Raw genomic sequence first — 19,886 nt, 5'->3', positions numbered from 1 at the left:
ACACTCAGACATAATACATAACGATTTAATATTTATTCCTATCCCGTAACTTCCTAAATACATTGCGCCTTCGAGAACTCAAAGAACGCTCTATAAGTATGTAGAGAACATATTTAGCAGTGGAAGCGACGTCTACTCCCTTCTGTACTTCAAACTTTCGTACGATTTTCCGAGAATTACATTCTGAATATCATCTAATAACATTCGCCGTGACAGTGATAGTTGTACCACGGTAACCGCACGTTGTCAGTAACTATTACTATTTTGCATTACTATTACTATTAAGGCATTCACACTTTTGTACTACATAGTAGCTACAATGTTGTCCCGAACGGACCAGTTTGTCGACAGTAGAATGACCTAGATAGGACTGTCCATACGCTGTAACATGTCTTATATAGAGGACAAAGACAAAACGAACGTTCGGCCATCAGGTTTCATCATAACGCTTTCGCGCTTTAACAGATCTTCTGAAGAGACCGGTATCTTGTACAAATAGAGACTACACCAACTAGCAGATATGCAAAACCTGGCCCTCAAATGACGGACCTCGTCTAATTGTTACGTGTATGACAGTAGAATAGCAAACCTGAGTCAACAACTTGTAGACTGCGATTAATGCAATTCTCGTGTTTAAATGCTGATTCCCACAACTTATGAAAGCTTTTTTTCGGATATATGTTTGCATACAATGCAAAGGGCATAAAGCTTTTTTCCATCCATATATCCATAACATATTGGCAACGAACTCGGAAAAAGCTTAGCTTCGTTTGCTTGTCTCGCTGCCTGTTAAATGTTCTGATTTAGATGCACTTTGTTCGGAAGCATAACTATCTGGAGACTCTACCGTGTAAAAGTCTTCCGGCTGTTGCGACTGTCCAGTTCGAGCGTATTCCTGCAGCATAGCCTTCCCTGCTTCTTTTGCGGTTCGCTTGGCTATACCGCGCACACCCAAGTTGGCCACATTATTAACCGTTAAGGCGAAGTTTCCTATGCTATACATGGCATCGCCAATAACCTCGCCAGCGTCTTCGCCATATCTGTGGATTAGAACAATGAGGCATATTTTAAAATATTTCATATGAATAGAACAAATAAAGAGGCGTACACATATGTAGAAATTATTTTTTAAACTAACTTTAGGTATTTCTTATTCTATATTTGTTCCTATTAGTTTGAGAAAAACATATCGTCAAGGCGGTGTATTGCCTACTAAATCATGATCTATTTACTTACTTGTGATGCACGAGAGTGACAGTATTTTCTGTAATACTCTTAGCGAGCACCCTAGCAGCGTTTTCGAGGCCCATAAAGACAGTGCCGAACCCAGCTACGCCGCCGCCAGCGATTAGAAGAGCGTCGTTCAACGTCCCGTTCGAAGCCACCCCGTCTACGACTTCGGTGGGAGCAAGAGTCCTCGCAATGCGCTTACCCAAGGCACACGTCATGTCGCCAACTGCAGAAACTACGAATCTGCAATGTTTGTTGTTAATCACAATGTCAAACACAAGAATACAAAGTACCAACGTGTTATACTCACTCTAATTCAAACGTATTGCTTTACCTGTTATCTCCTTGTTGTGGAATACATAAAATATTACGGATTACTAACCAACATGTACAGGGTGACGCGTTTAAATCGTACTAAATAAGATTGTATCTAAACAAAAATGGGTATTTCAATGAAACTGTTTATATGTGCTAGAAGTGCCCTTAACGATCATGTTTACTTGGTATAACCTATATCTATCGTTAGTACAGTTTCAATTCGGAATCTATATTGCTAGTAATAGTTTTCAAAATAATTCCTTTTGAAACCGCAAACAACCTTTCAATAATAACGGTGCGCCAAGCGATATTGGTAGGCACAATGTCCTAAAAGGTATATACAAAAAGATTCAAACGGAATTAAATTGTGGACCGATAACAAGCCGAATGTCTCACAATGCAAATATTTAAAACGGCTGAAAAGCTCAACAGGTGCGAAAGGCACAAAAAGTTTAAAAACCATTGACTGTTGTAGCTTTTCTAGACAATACATTTACCAATTAATATTCTCGTCTCTACAGCAGCTGCCCATTTTTGTAGCAAAAATGTAAATATATCAAAAACGGCTTTTTGAGTTCGTTTGATGAATTTTCGGGGCCTTTAAATCTAACACCTACTAAGAATTCTCCCATATGCTTCGTGGAAGTCTTCTTCGAATTTTTCAGAAACCGCACGAAAAGAAGAAGATTTCTTTCTTTTTTTCCTGGCAATTTCTGGCAAGAAAGAAACTTGTTACTTCGGGGTGGGCATTCGTACAGTGCGAAAAGATTAGCTGATTTTCGCTTTAGCTTCATAACTAACGCAGCGACGTTTGCCATGACAATTTTGTTGTGTTGTCCCAAAAAGAACTAGTTTTCATGGAGTACCAAGAGTGGAAAGTGAAAGTATGCACGTTTTGAAAAACAGCCCGCTAGAGTTTTTCGCACCCCGCAGATAGCATATCTTAATCAATAATTTCAATGTCGTTCTAATGAATATTAGTTTATCTATTAGGCTTTTTTCTATAAAGACAATACACCACTTATGATCGGTGTGTCATCATATTGTTATCATACAGTTCGTATAAACATAGATACCATTCGCGATATTGTATGGAGCGACAACTTAAACACACCCGGTAACTTTGCAGGTAACGTGAGATGTTGCTCGGGCAACTTTCAGCCCGGTCTGGACCCTTGGGTCGACAGCCAGTGCACGTTGCTCAGGTGTCATATGTTGGCGTAGTTTGTCCGCGCCATAACTAAGCGCAACCGAAGTAGCCTGCGCTCCTCGGATGAGCCCTCGGTTAATCAGTTCCGATGCTGCGATGAAACAGAGACCGCCAACCCCAAACAGGAAGTCCCAATAATGATTATATAGCCCTTAATATACTTCTTTGTTCTGTTACCATAAAAGCAGTGTTACACTGCTAATTAGTGTTACAGGACAAACTTTAAGTATTTATTATAAAATAGTCAATAGATTGATAGAACAATAAAGATATTGTTTTAAAAATCAGTCGTTTCGGTAGGCGATGTTTACAGAACAACAAATTGCAATATGGAAGTTGTGCATCATGCGAAATAGGGCTTGCTAGTCCACCGAAAATTGATTTAAGTAACGGCCTAATATGTAATTCATTGTAAAAGCCATCGAAAGAGTTAAATATTCTGGACATCAACATTCAAAATACCAAATGCAGTAGTGGTAAGTCACAAAAAAAAATTTTACGCAGACAAGTCAAATCATACGTTAATACGCCAGTTTCCGCTTACTTGCTATAATTCCATCCGACACCTTCTGACCGAATGAGGGCTCCTCCGGCACTTGAATTTTAGGATCTTCTTGAAAACAAGCGTAGTCGTTTAATGTTTTATCAAACAGAGCTCGTAATTCATCAGTAACGTTTGCAGAAAACACCAAGGCTACACTTGAGGACTGGCCACCATAAAGAGATACGTCTGGAAACATGTAACTGAGAAGGCGGACAAACATAAAGCCTTTATTAACAAAAATCACCTTAATGCCAATTGAATATAGCAAGCTTGTGTTCAACACCTGACGCTTGTGAACTTTACTGTTTCTAATTAATGAAGAAGCACTAATTTAAGAATAAATAAACTGCACTAATCTCTTACGCACATCACTGAAACTTAAACTCACAGATAAACAATTGTATTAATATAACTTATGTAAGATTACTGTTAACATTAACTCACGCGCCAAATCCGGTTTTAAGCACTGGTGATTTGCCAGGCACAAGTGAATATGTAAATTCTCCAACTTGTAGCCAACTGACAGTTTGTGCCGATATGGGACAATAAGCGGGATTCCTTGTGAATACGAAAAGTTCAGTGGGGTCACTTTGCACGGACACCTCCCCCGAGCTAGTAGTGTGAAACACTTGAACTCCACCAGGGATGTGGACTAGCTGTCTCGCTGACGTCTGTATCATCATGCTGTCCGGAGGAGCCGACGGGGTAGGGCTTGGCGCATCCTGAAGTACTTCCTGGAGAAAACAAAAGAGTCGCTTTAGTACGGTAAATCACAAGGTATACTGCGTATAGCGTGTAGGTATCAACGGGGTATATATCAACCACACATAAAAAGCATATATGAACATCACTTTCTAGAGCCGTGCCTCCTCGTTTTAGAGTAGTGGGTATTAGCTTGTTTGATTAGTCGGACACCATTTTCAACGTATATCATTATTTGTGTTACTTCGTCGTCCTACCTATATGTGTAGAATTTTACATATGCTATAATAAAATTACGCAGTGGTTTAAGGTAAATTACTATATCAAATATGCACAAAAAAACTGCTAGATATTACGTTCAAAATATAACGTTGGGCTGGTACCCTTCCCGCAGCGGAACACGCCTTTCTCGAGAGCTTTTTAGACATAACTGCTTTTATAAGCATGCTGTAATTCCGAGAATAATGTTACCAAAGACGTTTTTTTTAAATACTCAAGAAATAGAAATCCAGTGTTGTTAGATCATAAGAACGGAATGACCATAAAATAGGTATTGTTTGAAGAATGAAACATCCGATACGTCAGCAAACTGCCGCTTGAGGACCTACATTAAGATTGACACATTGCATCGTCGTGAAGAAATCACGTGTTATCTAAACTAGTTCCATTCAATGTTAATCACATAACATCTTTCCTGCGCATGTCCCTAGCGGGTATATTGAAGTTTACTAAGAAATGTCACCTCGCGAAGTGTTTTTTTGCGGATAGCGTGAGCGTTCCAATGCGTTGTGTCATACGTGCACATATTCATAAGATGACCTTCAACTCCAAAAGGTTGAGCATTTTTATTGCCTAATGCCCCAAACAGTAAAATTTCGCTGTAAATACGTGTTGCTTATACAAACACATAAACAAGCGTAGATTAGGATGACGTGAAATTAAATGCTGTATAATTGTAAAGATGCTTTTGTAGTCACCATAGCTTTCGAATCGAGAGTGCGTTTAGCTAGTAAAACCGAATGAAAGTTTTCTTACCTTGCTACAAGCGTCGCCATTATTTCGGAGCATAGAACTTCGGTTGTTGTGTACAGTAGCTTCCTCACCGTAGGGAGGTGGCGTGTTGGACACAAGTCGTGTGCGAGAGGTAGGATCCTCGTATTTAAACTGAGATGCCTTTTCAGAGCTCCTATCGCCCACGAGGAAGTTTATTCGAGATCGAACCTAGTGAATGAGAGTCCCAAGCGAAGGATATAGTGATAATAAGGGTACATACTACCTGTATGGCAAAAAAAAAATTGAAAGAGAACGGTGTAGAAGCCTAAAGTAAATAGTGAAGTCCTTTGTCAACCTAATTGCATAAGTGCGCGAGAAATCACAAAAAACAACAAACACTTCTATATCTAAAATGTCCTTAAACAAAATTTGGTGACACCTTCAAACTGCCAGGTTCACCCTCACATGTAAATTTAGCATTCTCTAAAAATCGCACTCCTTAAAGCTACATCAGTTTACATCTTCTTTGATATGGGCGAGCTCGTTTCGAATTTTCACTGCCTCATCCCACTTAGCGCCGTGAACTGAACTTCGGCACGGCCAGACCGATAGGCCTATATTTAGATGCCGCATTGCATTGTAATACATGTGCAATGCCTCGCCCTGAAGAAGCCCGTTATCGTCGAGGTCAGCACATATGGTAGCAAAAAAGAAGAAGAACAAGAAGCGCCAAAAACATGACAAATATATTAGCTATAATTTTACATAAAAGTTATTATACCTATGAGAATTTCTGTAATTGAAGAGCAGTTTTCATATTTGCTAATTGAAACTACTGTCCCTTTAACTCAATTCGGTTATTTCTTTATGAGGAAAACAGTTGGTCTTATTGCAACAAATGGGACAATTGCGTTGGTCTAAATTATTTGAATTCTGTGATACTGCCTGCATGCTAACTCCTTTTTCTTCTAGGTTAAGCCTTACGTTTTTGCAATTTAATAAGTTTAGCTAAGCATGATTGTAGTTTGTTCAGCTATTAGCTATTATTATTAAAGAATAAGTTGGGCTTCAATAAACCTTTAATACTAACGACTCGTCCGTTGTTTTCGTAAATCGTGCCCTGTTTTGCGCTATCAAACGCGACCTGCTGTGCCTCCTTCAACTGCTCTAACATCTCAGTCATCGAATGCACACTACCTGCTGCCATGCTGGTCGGCGCGGTGTCTAAAGAGGCAGGCCCTTGCAACTCAGACTTTATACACCTGGCCGCAAGCGATAGAGAAAAAGGAAACGTATATTAAATACTAACAAAAAATTCGCGTAATTCTAGCCTTAAACCAGTTCTGAAAATATTTGACTTCGTTAAGAAAGACAATAACCATAATATATTTAAGGCAAGTAAGAACACACACGAATAATGATAGAAATAATAAACTTCTCCCTTCAATTTACGAACTTTCTCCCATCCCGCAATCGATGCAAAACAATCAGTTCCTGTCTGAGCTACGCAATAGCCGAATGGTTTACACTAACTCGTAGATTCTGCATTTGCAGCAGTTAAGGTTACTTTGTGAACCCCAGCAAATTCAGTCACTACAATTATAATATAATAACAGCTTACAAAAATTGAATAGATTAAATAGCCGATAGACATGTGAACAATCCCATAATTCCTTCAAGTCAGCCATATGTTTGCCATAGCAAATAAGCTTTTTCATTCTTCGTCCTAAACACTGGTTACAGCACGCATAGTTAATAAATAATAACGACTTGATTCAGAACGAACGTACATATGCTTGCTCCATACTTCTCCATTACATCGAGAACATTGCAATATGGGACGTAAGGCGGAAAGTCGTGTTATATCTGTCATTGTCGGCAGTATAATTGGAAGTTAGACAATATTTGGCGCTGACGTATCTTGAATAATTGTTAAGCTTCTTCCTTTCCTGTGTTATTCATAACTACATTTGTTGAAACAGGTCCGAACCGCTTAAAATAATGAACACATGACATATGCAAAGCTGGCTTAGTCTATGATTCTTCACAAAATCACACAAAGTAATCGCGTGACCATAGTTTATATGCTGTGGGCAAAAAACAAAAAGACTTGATGCCTTTTCGGTTCACTACGATTTATTGGAGACGTGTTTGACGCTAATTAAAGTAGTGCAAATCGACTGCTGCTAGATCGGTTTGTATAAGTGATGATAACTCAATTGAATACAAACATATGACTACAATCAGACATAATACTGATAGATCGACGACACACATTCTATAGAATGTTGACCAACCGAATATGACTGCCCATATTAAGCAGTGAGCAAAATACGCAATGTTTTTTTTAACATTTCATCATTACACAAATTTGAAACAGCACTTAGTTCCGGTAATCTCGCCTACTACCACCGTACTCACAAGTATTAAGTTCTAGCTGATTCCGTGAACAAATGCCGGCCAAAGCAAGGTAGAACAACACGTTCGTAAACTCCCGGCCTATGCTGTTTACCCGTTTATTGCTAAACAAAATTCGTGCATAGGCATGAATGGTTAAATTTACGCGAAGCATTATATATGAAGCATGATAGTAAAAAATGAGCCGATGTAATGTTTCAGATCGCTCTAACATTAGATTCTGGACAACGCAGCTATTGAAACGAACTTAGCATTCTCGTTGTGTGGTGAAAAAGACAACTATTAGAGTTAGTTTTATCTAGTGTTAAATTACTGAGTAATAGAGGCTATCATTAACAGTTGCAGATCGTTTGATAAGTTCGGCAACAAAAAATTGAAACGTTCTCAACGGCTCCGGCTTTGTCGCGTCTTCATTCCCTGATTGAAACGTGCAAAGCGTCAGGTGAGCAAAAACGTAACACCATTTGACTTTTGCATTGCCAAAGATTGATGAAAAAAAAATACTATAATCCTGAAGATATCACTCACAGCACTTTCAGATTAAGTGTTGTAACCAGCGTAGAATTTCTCTTCAGAAACGACTTATTTTCCAGAGACGTCTGTCATATCACTGTTTATCCTCCATACCGAATGCGAAGCATCACAACATACATAAGAAAAACAGATACATGTCTTGCTCTAAACAACGGGCCAAAAGCAACGGAGGTTCAAATTTGCGGAAGCCCTGTACAGCTGAGAAAAAACATCAAGCTTAAAGAATTGATCACTAACTACCTCCTGGTGCTGTGTGACTTTTGCAGTTGTCGAGGAAAGCATTAGGTAGAGTTTAGAAAGTTGTACTTTGCACTTGAAGTTCGCCAGCCGTGTTGCGCTAGATTTCTTTATTTTTATAAGCGATTAGCGGATATGCAAAGTGATTTGCCGGAATGTCCAACTTGAGTTCAAGTGTTTATTTTTCGGGATTCGTGGAAGCAGCACAGCTTTTTACAAGACGTGCGGAGGAGTTTGTTAGTCTTCAGGAAGCCGAGACACTTTGGGGAGTTAAAGCATCGGGGCAAGTATTTCAAGCTGCTAAAGCCCATAGATACAAAATTGCTTAGTCTAACTCCGATCGATCAAGAGTTGTTTGAGGATTTTCGCGTTATATTCAGTGATACAGATGACATTGCAAAACTTTTCTGCACTCAGAAGAGTCTAAAGGTTTGCGGAAAGGCTTCTGCAACCGTTACGTTAAGATTTTAAGTTTGCCACAATTTTGCGCCTCGATTCCTCAGGCAACTATAATAATAATTATTATAGTACACCTCGAATAATATAACTCTTATCCTTTGGATACAGTTTTATACGATTGAAATTTGCAGAAACCTACAAGGATGTAATAATGGAATCCGGGCCAAATCTGGGTAAACTCCTATAGAGACAACACACAGCTCGTCTGGATAGCGCTCGTGAAAAAGGATTCATTTATTCTTTTTGCAGCAGAAATAATCGGTGGGTTTTTCGTTCCTGATTAAGGTAGAAAAAGAGACTCATGGTGAGGAATCACGATGGTAACCGCGCGTATTTGAATGGAAGAGAATTTAAGCGCAAGGGAACTAGATTCTATTTTTTTTTTTTAGTTTCGTTTGAATCGTTCATGTCAAAATTAGCAGTGTAAAGGTTTGCATTCTTGTAATAGCTTACTATGTGGCACCCTAAAGGTTAAGTAAATTGAACTTAGTCACATGTGAAATAAGCAATGACAGGTCATTGTTTTGAATATTGTCTTTAGTTCGTAGTTTCTTGCAGTACGTTATTGGAAAAACTGTTGCTTACAAAAGACAGAAAAATATTATCAAAGACATTATTTAGAACATACTGAAAGCATCTATCATCTCGTGCTAATTACCCTGTTGTGCTAACGGTGTTTTTTTGTTGTTTCATAGAAAAGAAATGAAACCGACAAATCTCCTTCGTTCGGCGCTAGGCTGCACTGTGTCATGTGACAAATGTACAGTTGATGGTTTCGAAGTCGCGAATCTAATTTCGGATAATGTCCTGCTGCGACAAAAAGGAGCTTTACTGGAACACTTTATTCGTCCACCTGTTAATATTGATTTCACGCTACCGTGTCCCAGTGATGTTGCCTTTGTCAGGATCAAACTTGCTAAGGCTTCAATTGCTGTACAGCGTCTTCAAATATGGGCGCAAAGTTCTGGGCAGAATCAGTGGGTGAAGTTGACAACCGTGTCTAACGTTGACGGAGAACTTCTCCTAAAGTGTGGCCATATATTACCTCCGTACCTTAACGTGGATACTGCCTTGGGACAGTCATCGCCGCAGATAGTGAAGATGTTAAGGAACACAGTTAAGCTTCGCATTATGATACTTTCGATGAAAAATTGCGTAGCTGTAGGTCTTCCCGGATGTGAGGCACTTGGAGTTCCATCCCGCCATGTTCAGCGAACCCACCCGATATTCAGCAGATTCGACGGAAAGCCCAAGAGTACCTCTAATCTTCAACAGTTTCCTTTAACTTCTACCGCCCATAATCATGGTTATTTAAGAAATAAGCCTGAAAAGAGTGATATCATACAAAATTCTTCCAGGAAACGTCAGTTGCATGAGATAGCTTCGTCTTCAAGCGCTGAAACAATCCCTGAAGAGTTTCTCGATTCTATCACTGTTGCAGTTATGACTATTCCAGTCGTATTACCCAGCGGCAATATTGTCGACCAGTCTACTTTAGACAAATACGTTGCTATCGAGAACCGTTGGGGACGTCCAGCGAGTGATCCGTTTACAGGTGTTCCGTTAAGATCTCGACCACCTGTCCTGCCTGAACTGAAAAGCCGCATTGACCATTTTTTGTCAAGTAGCGGAAGCGCTTTAGGAGTAAGGGTAGCCGATGGCCGAAATGTAACTCGACCTGAGGTGTCGAGATTGGTTTCAGTACAAACCGCCACAGCAAAAAGAGAATCCGTTATAAAGATGAATACAAGTTACGGTGAAACAGGACCCAATGTATCGTTGTCTACTGATTCGAAGACGGCATTTGCCCAAGCACTGGCCACAGCCCGTAGAGTGCTCAACCGAGGATCCGAAGCAACACAAGCAGACAGCGGTACCTCCAAAAAGATCAGGCCAACATGCGCAAACTGCGATTCTATTGAGGCCACATATAAATTAACTTGTGGGCATGTGCTGTGTAGATCGTGCGTGATATTGGATTCTACCTCGAAATGCCGCACCTGTGGTACAGAATCACTTCGCACCGAGATAGTAAAAATCAATTTAGTGTCAAACTTAACATAAAAGTAAGCTCCGTGTCCACTGCCAATATTGAGAAAAATGCTGCGTTCTTTTACTTTATAATAACCGTACATACGCAAGTAGTCATATTGTGTAAATAAATGTTTTTGTAAGCTAACTGAGTCAACGAAAAATAATAAGCTTTCAAGTATTTATCGTCGCTTTAGTTTTTTACATCCTCCGGAGTGTATCGCGCGCATTGTTTCACCCATCGAGGTATCGCTTCATAAATGTGAATCAGGGGTATGACCTACTGTCTGGACGACAACATTTTAAAGATTTTTCTTATTTGTTGATTTACACAAACGAAAAAATAGCGAAGCATGTTTAGGTTAGAGGAATTGAAGTTTAAGTGAGAAGCGTGTGGTACTCTGTCCTATAGTCTAATAAGTTTCGTATAACGTTAAACGTTAATCCCTAGATATGATGAACTGGGCTCATCAGCCTTCGTTTGTCAGCCTATGGGGAGTGAAACGTGAACCGCAAAGTGATAGCTTACGTTTGGAGAAGAGTTGGAATATTATTCATATATAGTTACTTTAATGTTGATTGTGTAATTATCTGATTATCTAATTTATATTAAACACAAAGCAGGGCATTTTTTTGGATCTGGATGAAGGTCTGTCATCATTCGCGACACTGTATGAAGAAACGGATAGTAATGAATTATACCGCCGTACGTGATGCGCGTGTTGGCCTAACTCAGCACGTTTCCTAACTATTTATCAGACACACGCATCACAAAGGCACCTCGTCTGTATTCCAGGGGTTTTGTGGTTGCAAGTTTCCCTATGACCGTTCCTGCAAGTCATGGTTTCGAAGTAGTATCAAACATATCCCTAACCATGACCCAAGCTGATAAAGGGGTCCAGGGTTTAGTGGGTGAGAGTCCCACAGTACCGGACAAAACACAATCCAGTGATGTCCGGTCTGCATATTACATTTGCCCTTAACCTCAAAAAAAAAGTTTCCCTAAATGTAAGTTTTCAACAAGTATATCTCGCATTAAGCCAGGCCCACACAATAAAAATAATCCAAACCGTTTATGCTGCGTTCGAAATTATATAGACAAAAATATGTATATATACATACATGTAATGCTCGCTTTGCAAATCGGGACACAGTGGCCGAGATTGTGGGATATCCAAATCTGTCTATAAAACACAAATCTATTTCTATATGTAGTAATTTATTTCATAGTTCATTGAAGTACGTGGACGAAAAGTAATTCGACCTTTAGTATAATCTAATAACAATCCTGCAAGTTTCTTCAAAGGTTGTTACATTTATTCTTCATTAGGATCTGCATTCAAGCAATATTTTCCGACCTTAATCGTATTTATTAAAATGCAAAGCGCTAGGCTATGATATTGTTACTTAACAACGCATATTCTATAACCGTATTTGTTTAGCTGTATATTTGGGTTCGAACATCAACTGACTGGCATTCTTAATGTAAACAATACGCGTAGCTGGAATCATGTTTGTTATGATGCTACCATACAATTCGTTAGTAGTCCATGTAGCTGGAATAATCGCAGAAGTCATCGGAGCTTTCCAATTAGCTTAATTAGGTTACATACTGGATGGCGGTATACGATAGATCTCGTTTTTCTTTAGTCCAGTCAAAAGATACATGCATTCCACGTATAGCTCGTGTGGTTCTACGTAAATATATATAGCGAGGCGCCATATTAACATTACAGTAGTCATTGAAATTTTGGGAAAACTCTACGTTGTCGTACTGGTGGCAAACGGGAAAGGGTACGCAGTCGACATGACTTTATTTCCACCGATAGCGACCCATAATAGTCGAAGCATATAATCCACAATGCTATTTACCAGCATATGTGGTATTGATTATTACCAGTCACATCTTCGATGAAGTGTATATCGCGCTTGCATTACGATTCATATACACATACATGCTTACGCATCTCCCTCTTTCTTTCTATACATAGATATACATCAGGAGCGTTTATGTTCATTATGTAGCAACGATCGGATTAAGGAACACCGACAACTTTATCATCGTGTCATCGTAGACTACGTCTAAAGACAAGGCCAATAGTTTTCACTTTTAACGTTAAGGTATGAATGTAACTGCATTATCATTGCGCTTTGCATCCCTCACTTTGCCCCTGCGGTCACAGTGCTATCAAGAGCATCTGAAAGGGTAAAAATCATTATTACTATCGCAAACAATCACTTCCGCTTACGATTCACAGGCACGTCGACACTGGTGATATTAGGCAGCAGGCCCGCAGTACCCATATTTAGCGTAGTTTATAATAATTAATGTATCGTACATGGATTATTTATTTGAACTGAAATGTGTGAAAAAAGCGGAAATTTTATTATAGCGTTGTTACCAGAAAACTTGTTTAGTTAATGTGTCTATGCGTAATGCCCGGTCTCCAAATGAAAACCATTTAATTCAAAGATCGAGATAGCGTCGGAGCTTGTGGAGCAAATTATTTTTCCAAAACTTGGAGTCAGCTCAACAATTAGCAAAAGCAGTAGGGCAGTTTAGAATAATGAATTAGGGTATATATTAGAATGTCACCTTTGACTAGCCTTAGATTATGATGATACATCAATTTGAAAGTAATTAATTATTGAACAGTATGTCAAAGAGATACTTTTCGCAAAGTGAGCTACTGATAGTACACAATACTAGTGAGAAGTTTTAGCGACTGAATACATCATCAGACATATATTACATGTATCATCAAACGGCTACAGTCGGCGGTATGGTTCTGGATAGACCCTTTATCCATTCACTGATAAATTCAAAGTTTTTCGTGCGGCTTCCTCAAGCGCTGCTTTGAGTTTTCTGCTTCTCATCAAAAGGTATTTGCTGGCTGTTGTTATAGGTTAGATGCAGTAAGTCTTGGACGTAACAAAATAATAAGCGTATTTAAAAAAAAAAACGAAGCATCTCCTCTATATAAATATTTGGACTCTATTTCAAGATAAAGCGGTAGTTTGCCTAGATAAAGAAGAGGGTTGCTGATATTCAAGTAATAAAAGCTCTACCGATTATTCTGCTCCCCGTTCGAAGCAGACGGAAGACATCGAACTCCCACTGAAATCCGTGTGCTCTTTCACAAATAGGCACGGTTGTTGAAGTCTGTAAATTTCATTTTCGTCATGAATTTTTCCCCGAGCCAGTTCTCCTCCACTTTGTTAGCTTGGTCCGTTGAAAAGTCGACCGGCTTGTCGATTCAACTACGTAAAACGGAGGCTTCTGGATTCAAGTTCATCGACAGATGTTACCTTATGTTTAACACCTGCACGTTTGGAATGTCCCACTTCAAGTCCCAAAGAGAAACTGTACAATATAGTATATACGGTTCTTAACAGCCATTATTAGCCCAATTGAACAGGAGTAAAAATATCATTAGAATAATATAATTCAATGCAATGGTATATTAAAACGGAATAGGTGAAACCGATGATGCGAAAACCTCACATTAAGTAAAACGAAAAGAAATCGTAACCTGGCCTACTGAATGGAAAAATCAATGGAATCCTATCAGGGTCGACATCGAAAAGAAGGTGCCGATATGTGCCGTGATCAGGGGTTATCGTTACCACGTTACTGCCACCGATGGCAGTAACAATAATGACAACAACAACGGGTGGCCCCACAACCGCCGTTGTTACTGTTCTTTCAGCAGTTGTCTGTAAGCTTACGCCACTATGTAACTCCTCTCTTGTTAAAGCGGCTTCACCCGTAGTTAAATTTTCGGTTTAATCTATTGCGAGCACATTAAAACGCGCGCATTTGACGCAAAAGCTATATAAAGCGATGGCATTCGGCTAAAACTTGTGATCACTTGATTGTAGAGCACGACCGGTAGCTTCTACCTGAAATAGTTGGCGTAGTTGCTCGCAACGTGAAGTACAGCTGCCATGCGGCTCCACACTAAGAAATTGCATACTATTGTGTGGCTTGTCCTTGGAGTTAGTGGTGCGGACATCGTTTTAGCCGGTGGATCAAGTCGACAGGGTATGTGTGGCAGGCAGACACCCCTAAGAGAACAAGACGTGCCTTTTTTTCGTTGACCGATTGAAACCGTTGAGTCAGGCTTCTGCAGTACAAACAGGGTAGATACTAAATAATTAATGTCACTTCAAGATATTTTTTAAATGCGGCCCTTATTATTCAGTGCTGCCGGTTTTAGGACAAATGCCTTTCATGAGTGGTTCATCTTTATGTTGCATGCGAGTGCATATTCCTCTCATGTCAGAGCTCGATGTTAGACATTTTGATAGCCCTCTGCTAAAATCACTATAATTTGATTGGGAAAAACCAATAATACTTCGCTGTGGATTGTGTCAAGGCATTAGTTTGCCTCGTCGAATTTCAGTAGATCTCAATTTTGCGAATGAAGTTGAAGGTGACTCTGACAAGGCGAAAATCGGTCAAGTCATTGATCACTATCAGATTATTTTCGGTGCTAGCACTATTAGCGTTCCCGGTACATGACATTCTTCGGCTTGAAAGCAGGATAATCGTTCTTTTGCCTCCATTAAGGAGACATTGTATGTCTTAAAACTTTTGGAAGCAATTTTGATCTAAACATGTAAATTAGCTCTCTAAAAACAACATTTTTATATCTTCAATTTCAACTGGGTAAAATAGTAGTTATCATCTTTTTCTTGGATCTGCAAAAGCTGTAAAAATCGTCATAGCTTTATTTAGTCCTTCCATCTATTCCAACGAGAACTATATACAAGAACATGACTGGGATACTGGGATAAATCCACTCGTCTGTCTAAATTCCAGCTTTTTAAATTCTCTATTATGATCTACTTTATGTGCAATTTCCAGAAAAGGTAACAACTAAAGCTAGCTTCCAATCTGAGAGAACTCCGGCAACTACTGCGTCTGCAAGTAGCGCCGTGATTCAAACAGTAGAAGCGCCGATCGCAACAACTCTAATGGAAAAAGCGGACGCGCCTATTATTGCACCACCTTCAAATAACTCACCAGTTGTCTTAAATAAGATACTCGTTTCTCAGTCAGCGCCTCAACTTGTGCCTATTGCATACGAGTTCTCTTACGGAACGCCTTCGCATTCGCACGTACAGAACAAGCAACCTGATGGTATTATTAAAGGGCGTTACGTGATACATGGTAAATAGACGGTAACAATAGATGTCAGAAGCAAGTTAATCCGGATACATTGATGAATTGGGTTATTAAGGTACTTCGCGTAAGTTCCTGTATTGGCCAATGTAAGAGGCTCCGTGCGTTTTGTATTGACTAGAGTTTAGACACTCGGCGTGCGGTTCCGACCAGACGAGCTTTTTTCAGAGTAATTTAGGCTATTTTTACTAGTACATGCTTAAACCATTCTTCCTAGTTTAGTCTGTCCACTTTTCACAATAGCTCATTAATTTGAAACAACCTTTTTGAACGACAGCCTTAGGTACCATTTTATTAACCTTTTCAGCTCCGGACGGCCAGCATCGTACGGTGGATTATGTAGCAGATAAAGGGGGCTTTCGGGCTGGTGTTGCCACGAATGAACCAGGAACGGAAACTACACTTGAAGGAGCTAGCAAGATTGTGTCATCTGCTATGAAAGCGGTAGACGCAGCTCTGAAATTTGGCCCACGACACCCTAGTAAAAATGCCCAAACAATAAAGCAAGTTCCACTACCAATGGGAGTTGCCCCGGTACGTCAACCCACCCCTGTTTCTCCCGTAAAGCCGATGCCACATCATGAAGAAATGTCACCCCAATCCTATAAGCCTGTAGCGCAGATTCAGCAGTCGCCAGCTGAAGGTTCTGCTCAATTTGCACCCGTGCGCATCGTCGACATTCAACCGCTGCCTACGCCGCTTGTTAGAATTGCCCAGTTCGAACAACCGTCTCCAACATCAAGGATTGAAGTCGTACGTCCACACTCGATGGCTTCGCCTGCTCGAATAGATGAACCTCCACTTCCGCTACTTGAGCCGTTTCCACCTTTGCCAGCTGATAATGCTGTTACCACCGTCATCAAGCCAGTCACGCTTAGTCCTCCTCCAACGAATCCGTCTGCTACAGTATTGCACCTATCTCCGCATTTTGCAAGCTCGGCCCAGATTATTTCTGATTTGATTCCTCGTGTCGAAATCATTCCGCCTCAGCCTGCCTTGTTTCATCGGCCAGTAGTGCATACCGTTTCCGAAGTGTCGCAATCCTCACCACCTCAGCTGCTGGGTTTGGAGCCTTCTCGATCTTTTCCCCCAATCGACGTAGAGATCAGCCGGCTACCAGCTCAGCCTCCGGGTCGAGTAACTGCCCAGCCGTCTCATTCTATAGCACAGCCTCCGACCCGGGTTGAGATCATCCGTCCGACAGTAGTTAACACTGGTTTCACAGCTCTGGAACCAACACAACAGTTAGTAACACCTGGACCAGTCTCGACAATCGGCAAGAATATTGCTCGAGTCTCATCTCTTGAATCAATAAACGATGCACAAATATTTGAGGTGAAAACAAAGGTCGTACCCGTTGACAGAGCGCTACCCCCAACGCCACTCTCTACTCCGGTTACGGAGAGCGTCGTCACCTTGCCTCAACGTAACAGCCGCCACCTTCTCGCTCCGCCTAAACCTCAGCCTCACGGATCTGGTTCCGTAAAGATGAATCACTTCACAGCAGGTCAGCAGGGCCTGACGCATCCTATGGGGATTCTAAGGAATCTACCAGCGACAGCAAATAGAATACCGTCGCATCCAGAACCGATTCGTTTTCCCGAATCAGTTGTCCTTGTGGCTATATCACCTTACGCGCCTTCACCGACTAACTTATCACGATCCAATCAGAATCTCGGAAACAACGAGAGCATCCGCAAATTTTTCAGCCTTTCGCCCTCTAAAAGTGAACATCAAATTGGTAAGCGCTTTAATTAACATCATATTTTTGTTACGCTATTGTTACGTTATTGTTGTTATTATAATAAAGATGTGTACGATAGGTTATTGAGACGTATAAACTTAGTCGATTTTTCACACAAATCGTCATTTTGGTTACGAAATCTTATGCTGACTAGTATTTCATTACTTTGTTTAGATTCATTATAAAATAAAGACTTATGTTCGTCGTCTAATTGAGATTTAACTATACACTAAAGTTCAAGGTTTTAACTCATTTGTCATTTATCGTCGTTTGCGTTTTATAACAAAATGATTATTGCGTACATAATTATCCATTACAGCGGTGAACAAGTTCTTTTCGAATATTAAACAACATCATCTTAACGAAGTCAAAATGGTAAAAAAGCACGAGGATCACCTTCAGGCTGTCGCATCAAGAGTGTTGCCATTCTTTCATATACGTTCCGTAGGGTCTATGAGTCGACCGCGAATGCCTGCCTTTGGGGCTAATATTTTCAGCGTGCTCCACTGAATAAATCATTCCATAATACGAAAAAACGCAATAATGTTTGCCAAAAAATAGAAATGAAGTAGCGACCCAGTATCCGGTTCAGCGGTATTAATTTCCATGAGTAAGGCCACACAAATCCTGCGTGAGCAGTCCTTGTCGATGTGTCGTGCATTACTACGCACCAAAAAATCATTTATATCCTAACGATTGTCTTAGTGGTTTTCTCTTATTGACTATATTAAAAATTGACCAATATTATTTGTAAGTCAATTGAGACCGATATCACTTTTGAGGAGCCCGGTCATCATTATATGGAAAGAAGCTAGGTATGAACTCACAGTGAAATGTAGAACTTTTGTTTTGAAATTGTTATGCGTCTATTGACCGGGTCACATGTAAATAGTCGTCTATATCAGCTTCTCCCTGGCGGAGATCGTAAAAATAAGACTAATTTATATCTTGATTACTTATTTTAACTTTCAACATGCCAAGTGATATTTATCCTACACAAGATGAAAAATATTTCCGAACCACACTTCCTTAACAGAAGATATTTGCAAGTGGATAGCTTCTGTTGAACTGTAGTAGTTAAACACATAAATGGAATTTTGTAATAAAAAACTTAAAAAATCTCTTGGTAATTGAATAATTAATTGATCAATTAATACGATGACTGCAAGCGTCATTCCAGGATGTTATAATACAAAAAAAGGAGGGAATTTAATTCAGGAATGGAGTATCGTATAATGCGTTTCGAAATCAACCATCAAAAAGGTGTTTTGATTTCTAGTGAATTTAGTCATATTATTGTAAAGGACTGTCTTAGCTTTTAATAGGCCCTCTTATGAACAATAAATTAAAGAACTTTTTAATAACGAAAGAGCATCTTCATATGAATAGAGCAATTTCTAAATCTAGCATATGAATAGTCACAATTTCTAAATGTCAGCACAAAGCTGATGCGTTGTTTTTAACTTTTTATTCCTTTAAATTAACTGTTTACCTGCAATGATAATTAGGCTTTAACCAATCCGTGCTAATTAGGCGCAACGGCAGTGTGTCAGTAGGTATGAAACATGGTGTGCTCTACATCTTGGAACTGACACTTTGCAATACAACCCCGCTCTTCGCAGGTCTTGGCTAAGGACTGAAACAAGTTATGCCGTAGGCCGCTTTCGGGATCACCTTTGCCTAAATAATTTGTAATTTAGATATGATCCGATACGATACACGTCATAGAGAAAGTAGAGGCTGAGGCTGAGCCGCGAGCTGAGAATATCTTTAATTCAGTAGATTTCAAGGAATTCTAGTGTTCCTTTAAAGCCGGAATTTGACAGACTTGGCAACCAGAGAAGATAGAGAAACACGAAAGAATACCTGTTATTATGGTTTAATACATTAGCTAAATGTCGTCTCATATGCTTTAGTGCACACTTATTTTACATAGAACCTTTACCAAACATATTACAGTCCATATTTCTTTTTGTTAATTCAACGATCATACAATTCACGCAGAAACGTCTAAAGTATTTACGTGTGAGCCAGTAACGCGGTCCAGAGAAACCAGATAATTTTGGTTGGACGAGGAAAGACACAAGCAAAATCAAACATTCCAGAAAAGAGCGACGAAAGAACAGTTGTTTTTCACGCAATATCCGACTGCTTATCGAACTCCATACTGCTGAATGCACGTTGCTTTCGTCGAACGAAGTCGGACTAAAAGTCGAACGCATTTCACGTTCAGAAGAAGGAATTCGAAATTTGCCAACAACAATGGCTTCCATTAGAC

The 19,886-nt window shown here is 39.8% G+C and overlaps 3 protein-coding genes and 1 long non-coding RNA gene across 9 annotated transcripts; 2 read left to right on the top strand and 2 right to left on the bottom strand.

Moving 5' to 3' along the window:
• Positions 1 to 11: 11 nt before the first annotated feature.
• Positions 12 to 8,091, bottom strand: spartin. Of its 4 annotated transcripts, XM_022791504.2 has the most exons (10): positions 7,944 to 8,048; positions 6,788 to 6,989; positions 6,088 to 6,259; positions 5,517 to 5,660; positions 5,040 to 5,225; positions 3,747 to 4,036; positions 3,303 to 3,502; positions 2,663 to 2,849; positions 1,237 to 1,473; positions 12 to 1,040 (listed from the first exon to the last, which is right to left on the bottom strand). In XM_022791504.2, the coding sequence occupies exons 2-10, from the start codon at positions 6,868 to 6,870 to the stop codon at positions 761 to 763; spliced, it is 1,779 nt and encodes a 592-aa protein (XP_022647239.1). In that variant the 5' UTR covers positions 6,871 to 6,989; positions 7,944 to 8,048; the 3' UTR covers positions 12 to 760. The 4 variants fall into 4 exon arrangements, with proteins under 4 accessions (XP_022647239.1, XP_022647240.1, XP_086838098.1 ...); XM_022791505.2 differs by lacking the exon at positions 6,788 to 6,989 and having other exon boundaries at positions 7,944 to 8,091; XM_086981972.1 differs by lacking the exons at positions 5,517 to 5,660; positions 7,944 to 8,048 and having other exon boundaries at positions 6,788 to 6,969.
• An 84-nt stretch (positions 8,092 to 8,175) lies between these two features.
• Positions 8,176 to 10,866, top strand: LOC111244416 (RING finger protein 37). Of its 2 annotated transcripts, none has more exons than XM_086981976.1 (3): positions 8,176 to 8,469; positions 8,777 to 8,906; positions 9,341 to 10,866. In XM_086981976.1, exon 3 carries the CDS (start codon positions 9,348 to 9,350, stop codon positions 10,707 to 10,709), a length of 1,362 nt encoding a protein of 453 aa, XP_086838102.1. In that variant the 5' UTR covers positions 8,176 to 8,469; positions 8,777 to 8,906; positions 9,341 to 9,347; the 3' UTR covers positions 10,710 to 10,866. The 2 variants fall into 2 exon arrangements, with proteins under 2 accessions (XP_086838102.1, XP_022647244.1); XM_022791509.2 differs by having other exon boundaries at positions 8,754 to 8,906.
• Positions 10,867 to 11,473: 607 nt separating this feature from the next.
• On the top strand, positions 11,474 to 18,731 carry LOC111245646 (uncharacterized). The gene is made up of 4 exons (XM_022794260.2): positions 11,474 to 14,721; positions 15,547 to 15,852; positions 16,172 to 17,605; positions 17,928 to 18,731. The coding sequence occupies exons 1-4, from the start codon at positions 14,625 to 14,627 to the stop codon at positions 18,116 to 18,118; spliced, it is 2,028 nt and encodes a 675-aa protein (XP_022649995.1). The 5' UTR covers positions 11,474 to 14,624; the 3' UTR covers positions 18,119 to 18,731.
• Positions 15,389 to 19,817, bottom strand: LOC111245647 (uncharacterized). Of its 2 annotated transcripts, none has more exons than XR_015322490.1 (5): positions 19,632 to 19,817; positions 19,101 to 19,474; positions 18,005 to 18,114; positions 17,219 to 17,584; positions 15,389 to 17,091 (listed from the first exon to the last, which is right to left on the bottom strand). It is a non-coding gene; the product is annotated as an uncharacterized LOC111245647 (long non-coding RNA). The 2 variants fall into 2 exon arrangements; XR_002671412.2 differs by having other exon boundaries at positions 19,101 to 19,435; positions 19,632 to 19,814.
• Between the last annotated feature and the right edge of the window lie 69 nt (positions 19,818 to 19,886).

This window comes from Varroa destructor, unplaced genomic scaffold, assembly GCF_002443255.2.
Source record: "Varroa destructor unplaced genomic scaffold, Vdes_3.0 BEIS01000002.1, whole genome shotgun sequence".
In the NCBI taxonomy this organism is placed as follows: Eukaryota; Metazoa; Arthropoda; class Arachnida; order Mesostigmata; family Varroidae; genus Varroa; species Varroa destructor.
The sequence above is the reverse complement of the archived record's forward strand: the minus strand, read 5'-3'. Positions and strand labels throughout refer to the sequence as shown.

Excerpts from the sequence above, each read along its gene's own strand:
- spartin (XM_022791504.2), bottom strand. The coding sequence starts at position 6,870 with ATGACAGATATAACACGACTTTCCGCCTTACGTCCCATATTGCAATGT. Across the intron at positions 2,850-3,302 it reads GTCGGATGGAATTATAGCAA|CATCGGAACTGATTAACCGA; the intron begins GTAAGCGGAAAC and ends GTTTCATCGCAG. Across the intron at positions 1,474-2,662 it reads GTTACCTGCAAAGTTACCGG|ATTCGTAGTTTCTGCAGTTG; the intron begins GTGTGTTTAAGT and ends CAAACATTGCAG.
- LOC111244416 (XM_086981976.1), top strand. The coding sequence starts at position 9,348 with ATGAAACCGACAAATCTCCTTCGTTCGGCGCTAGGCTGCACTGTGTCA.
- LOC111245646 (XM_022794260.2), top strand. The coding sequence starts at position 14,625 with ATGCGGCTCCACACTAAGAAATTGCATACTATTGTGTGGCTTGTCCTT. Across the intron at positions 14,722-15,546 it reads CGGTGGATCAAGTCGACAGG|AAAAGGTAACAACTAAAGCT; the intron begins GTATGTGTGGCA and ends TGCAATTTCCAG. Across the intron at positions 17,606-17,927 it reads TAAAAGTGAACATCAAATTG|CGGTGAACAAGTTCTTTTCG; the intron begins GTAAGCGCTTTA and ends TATCCATTACAG.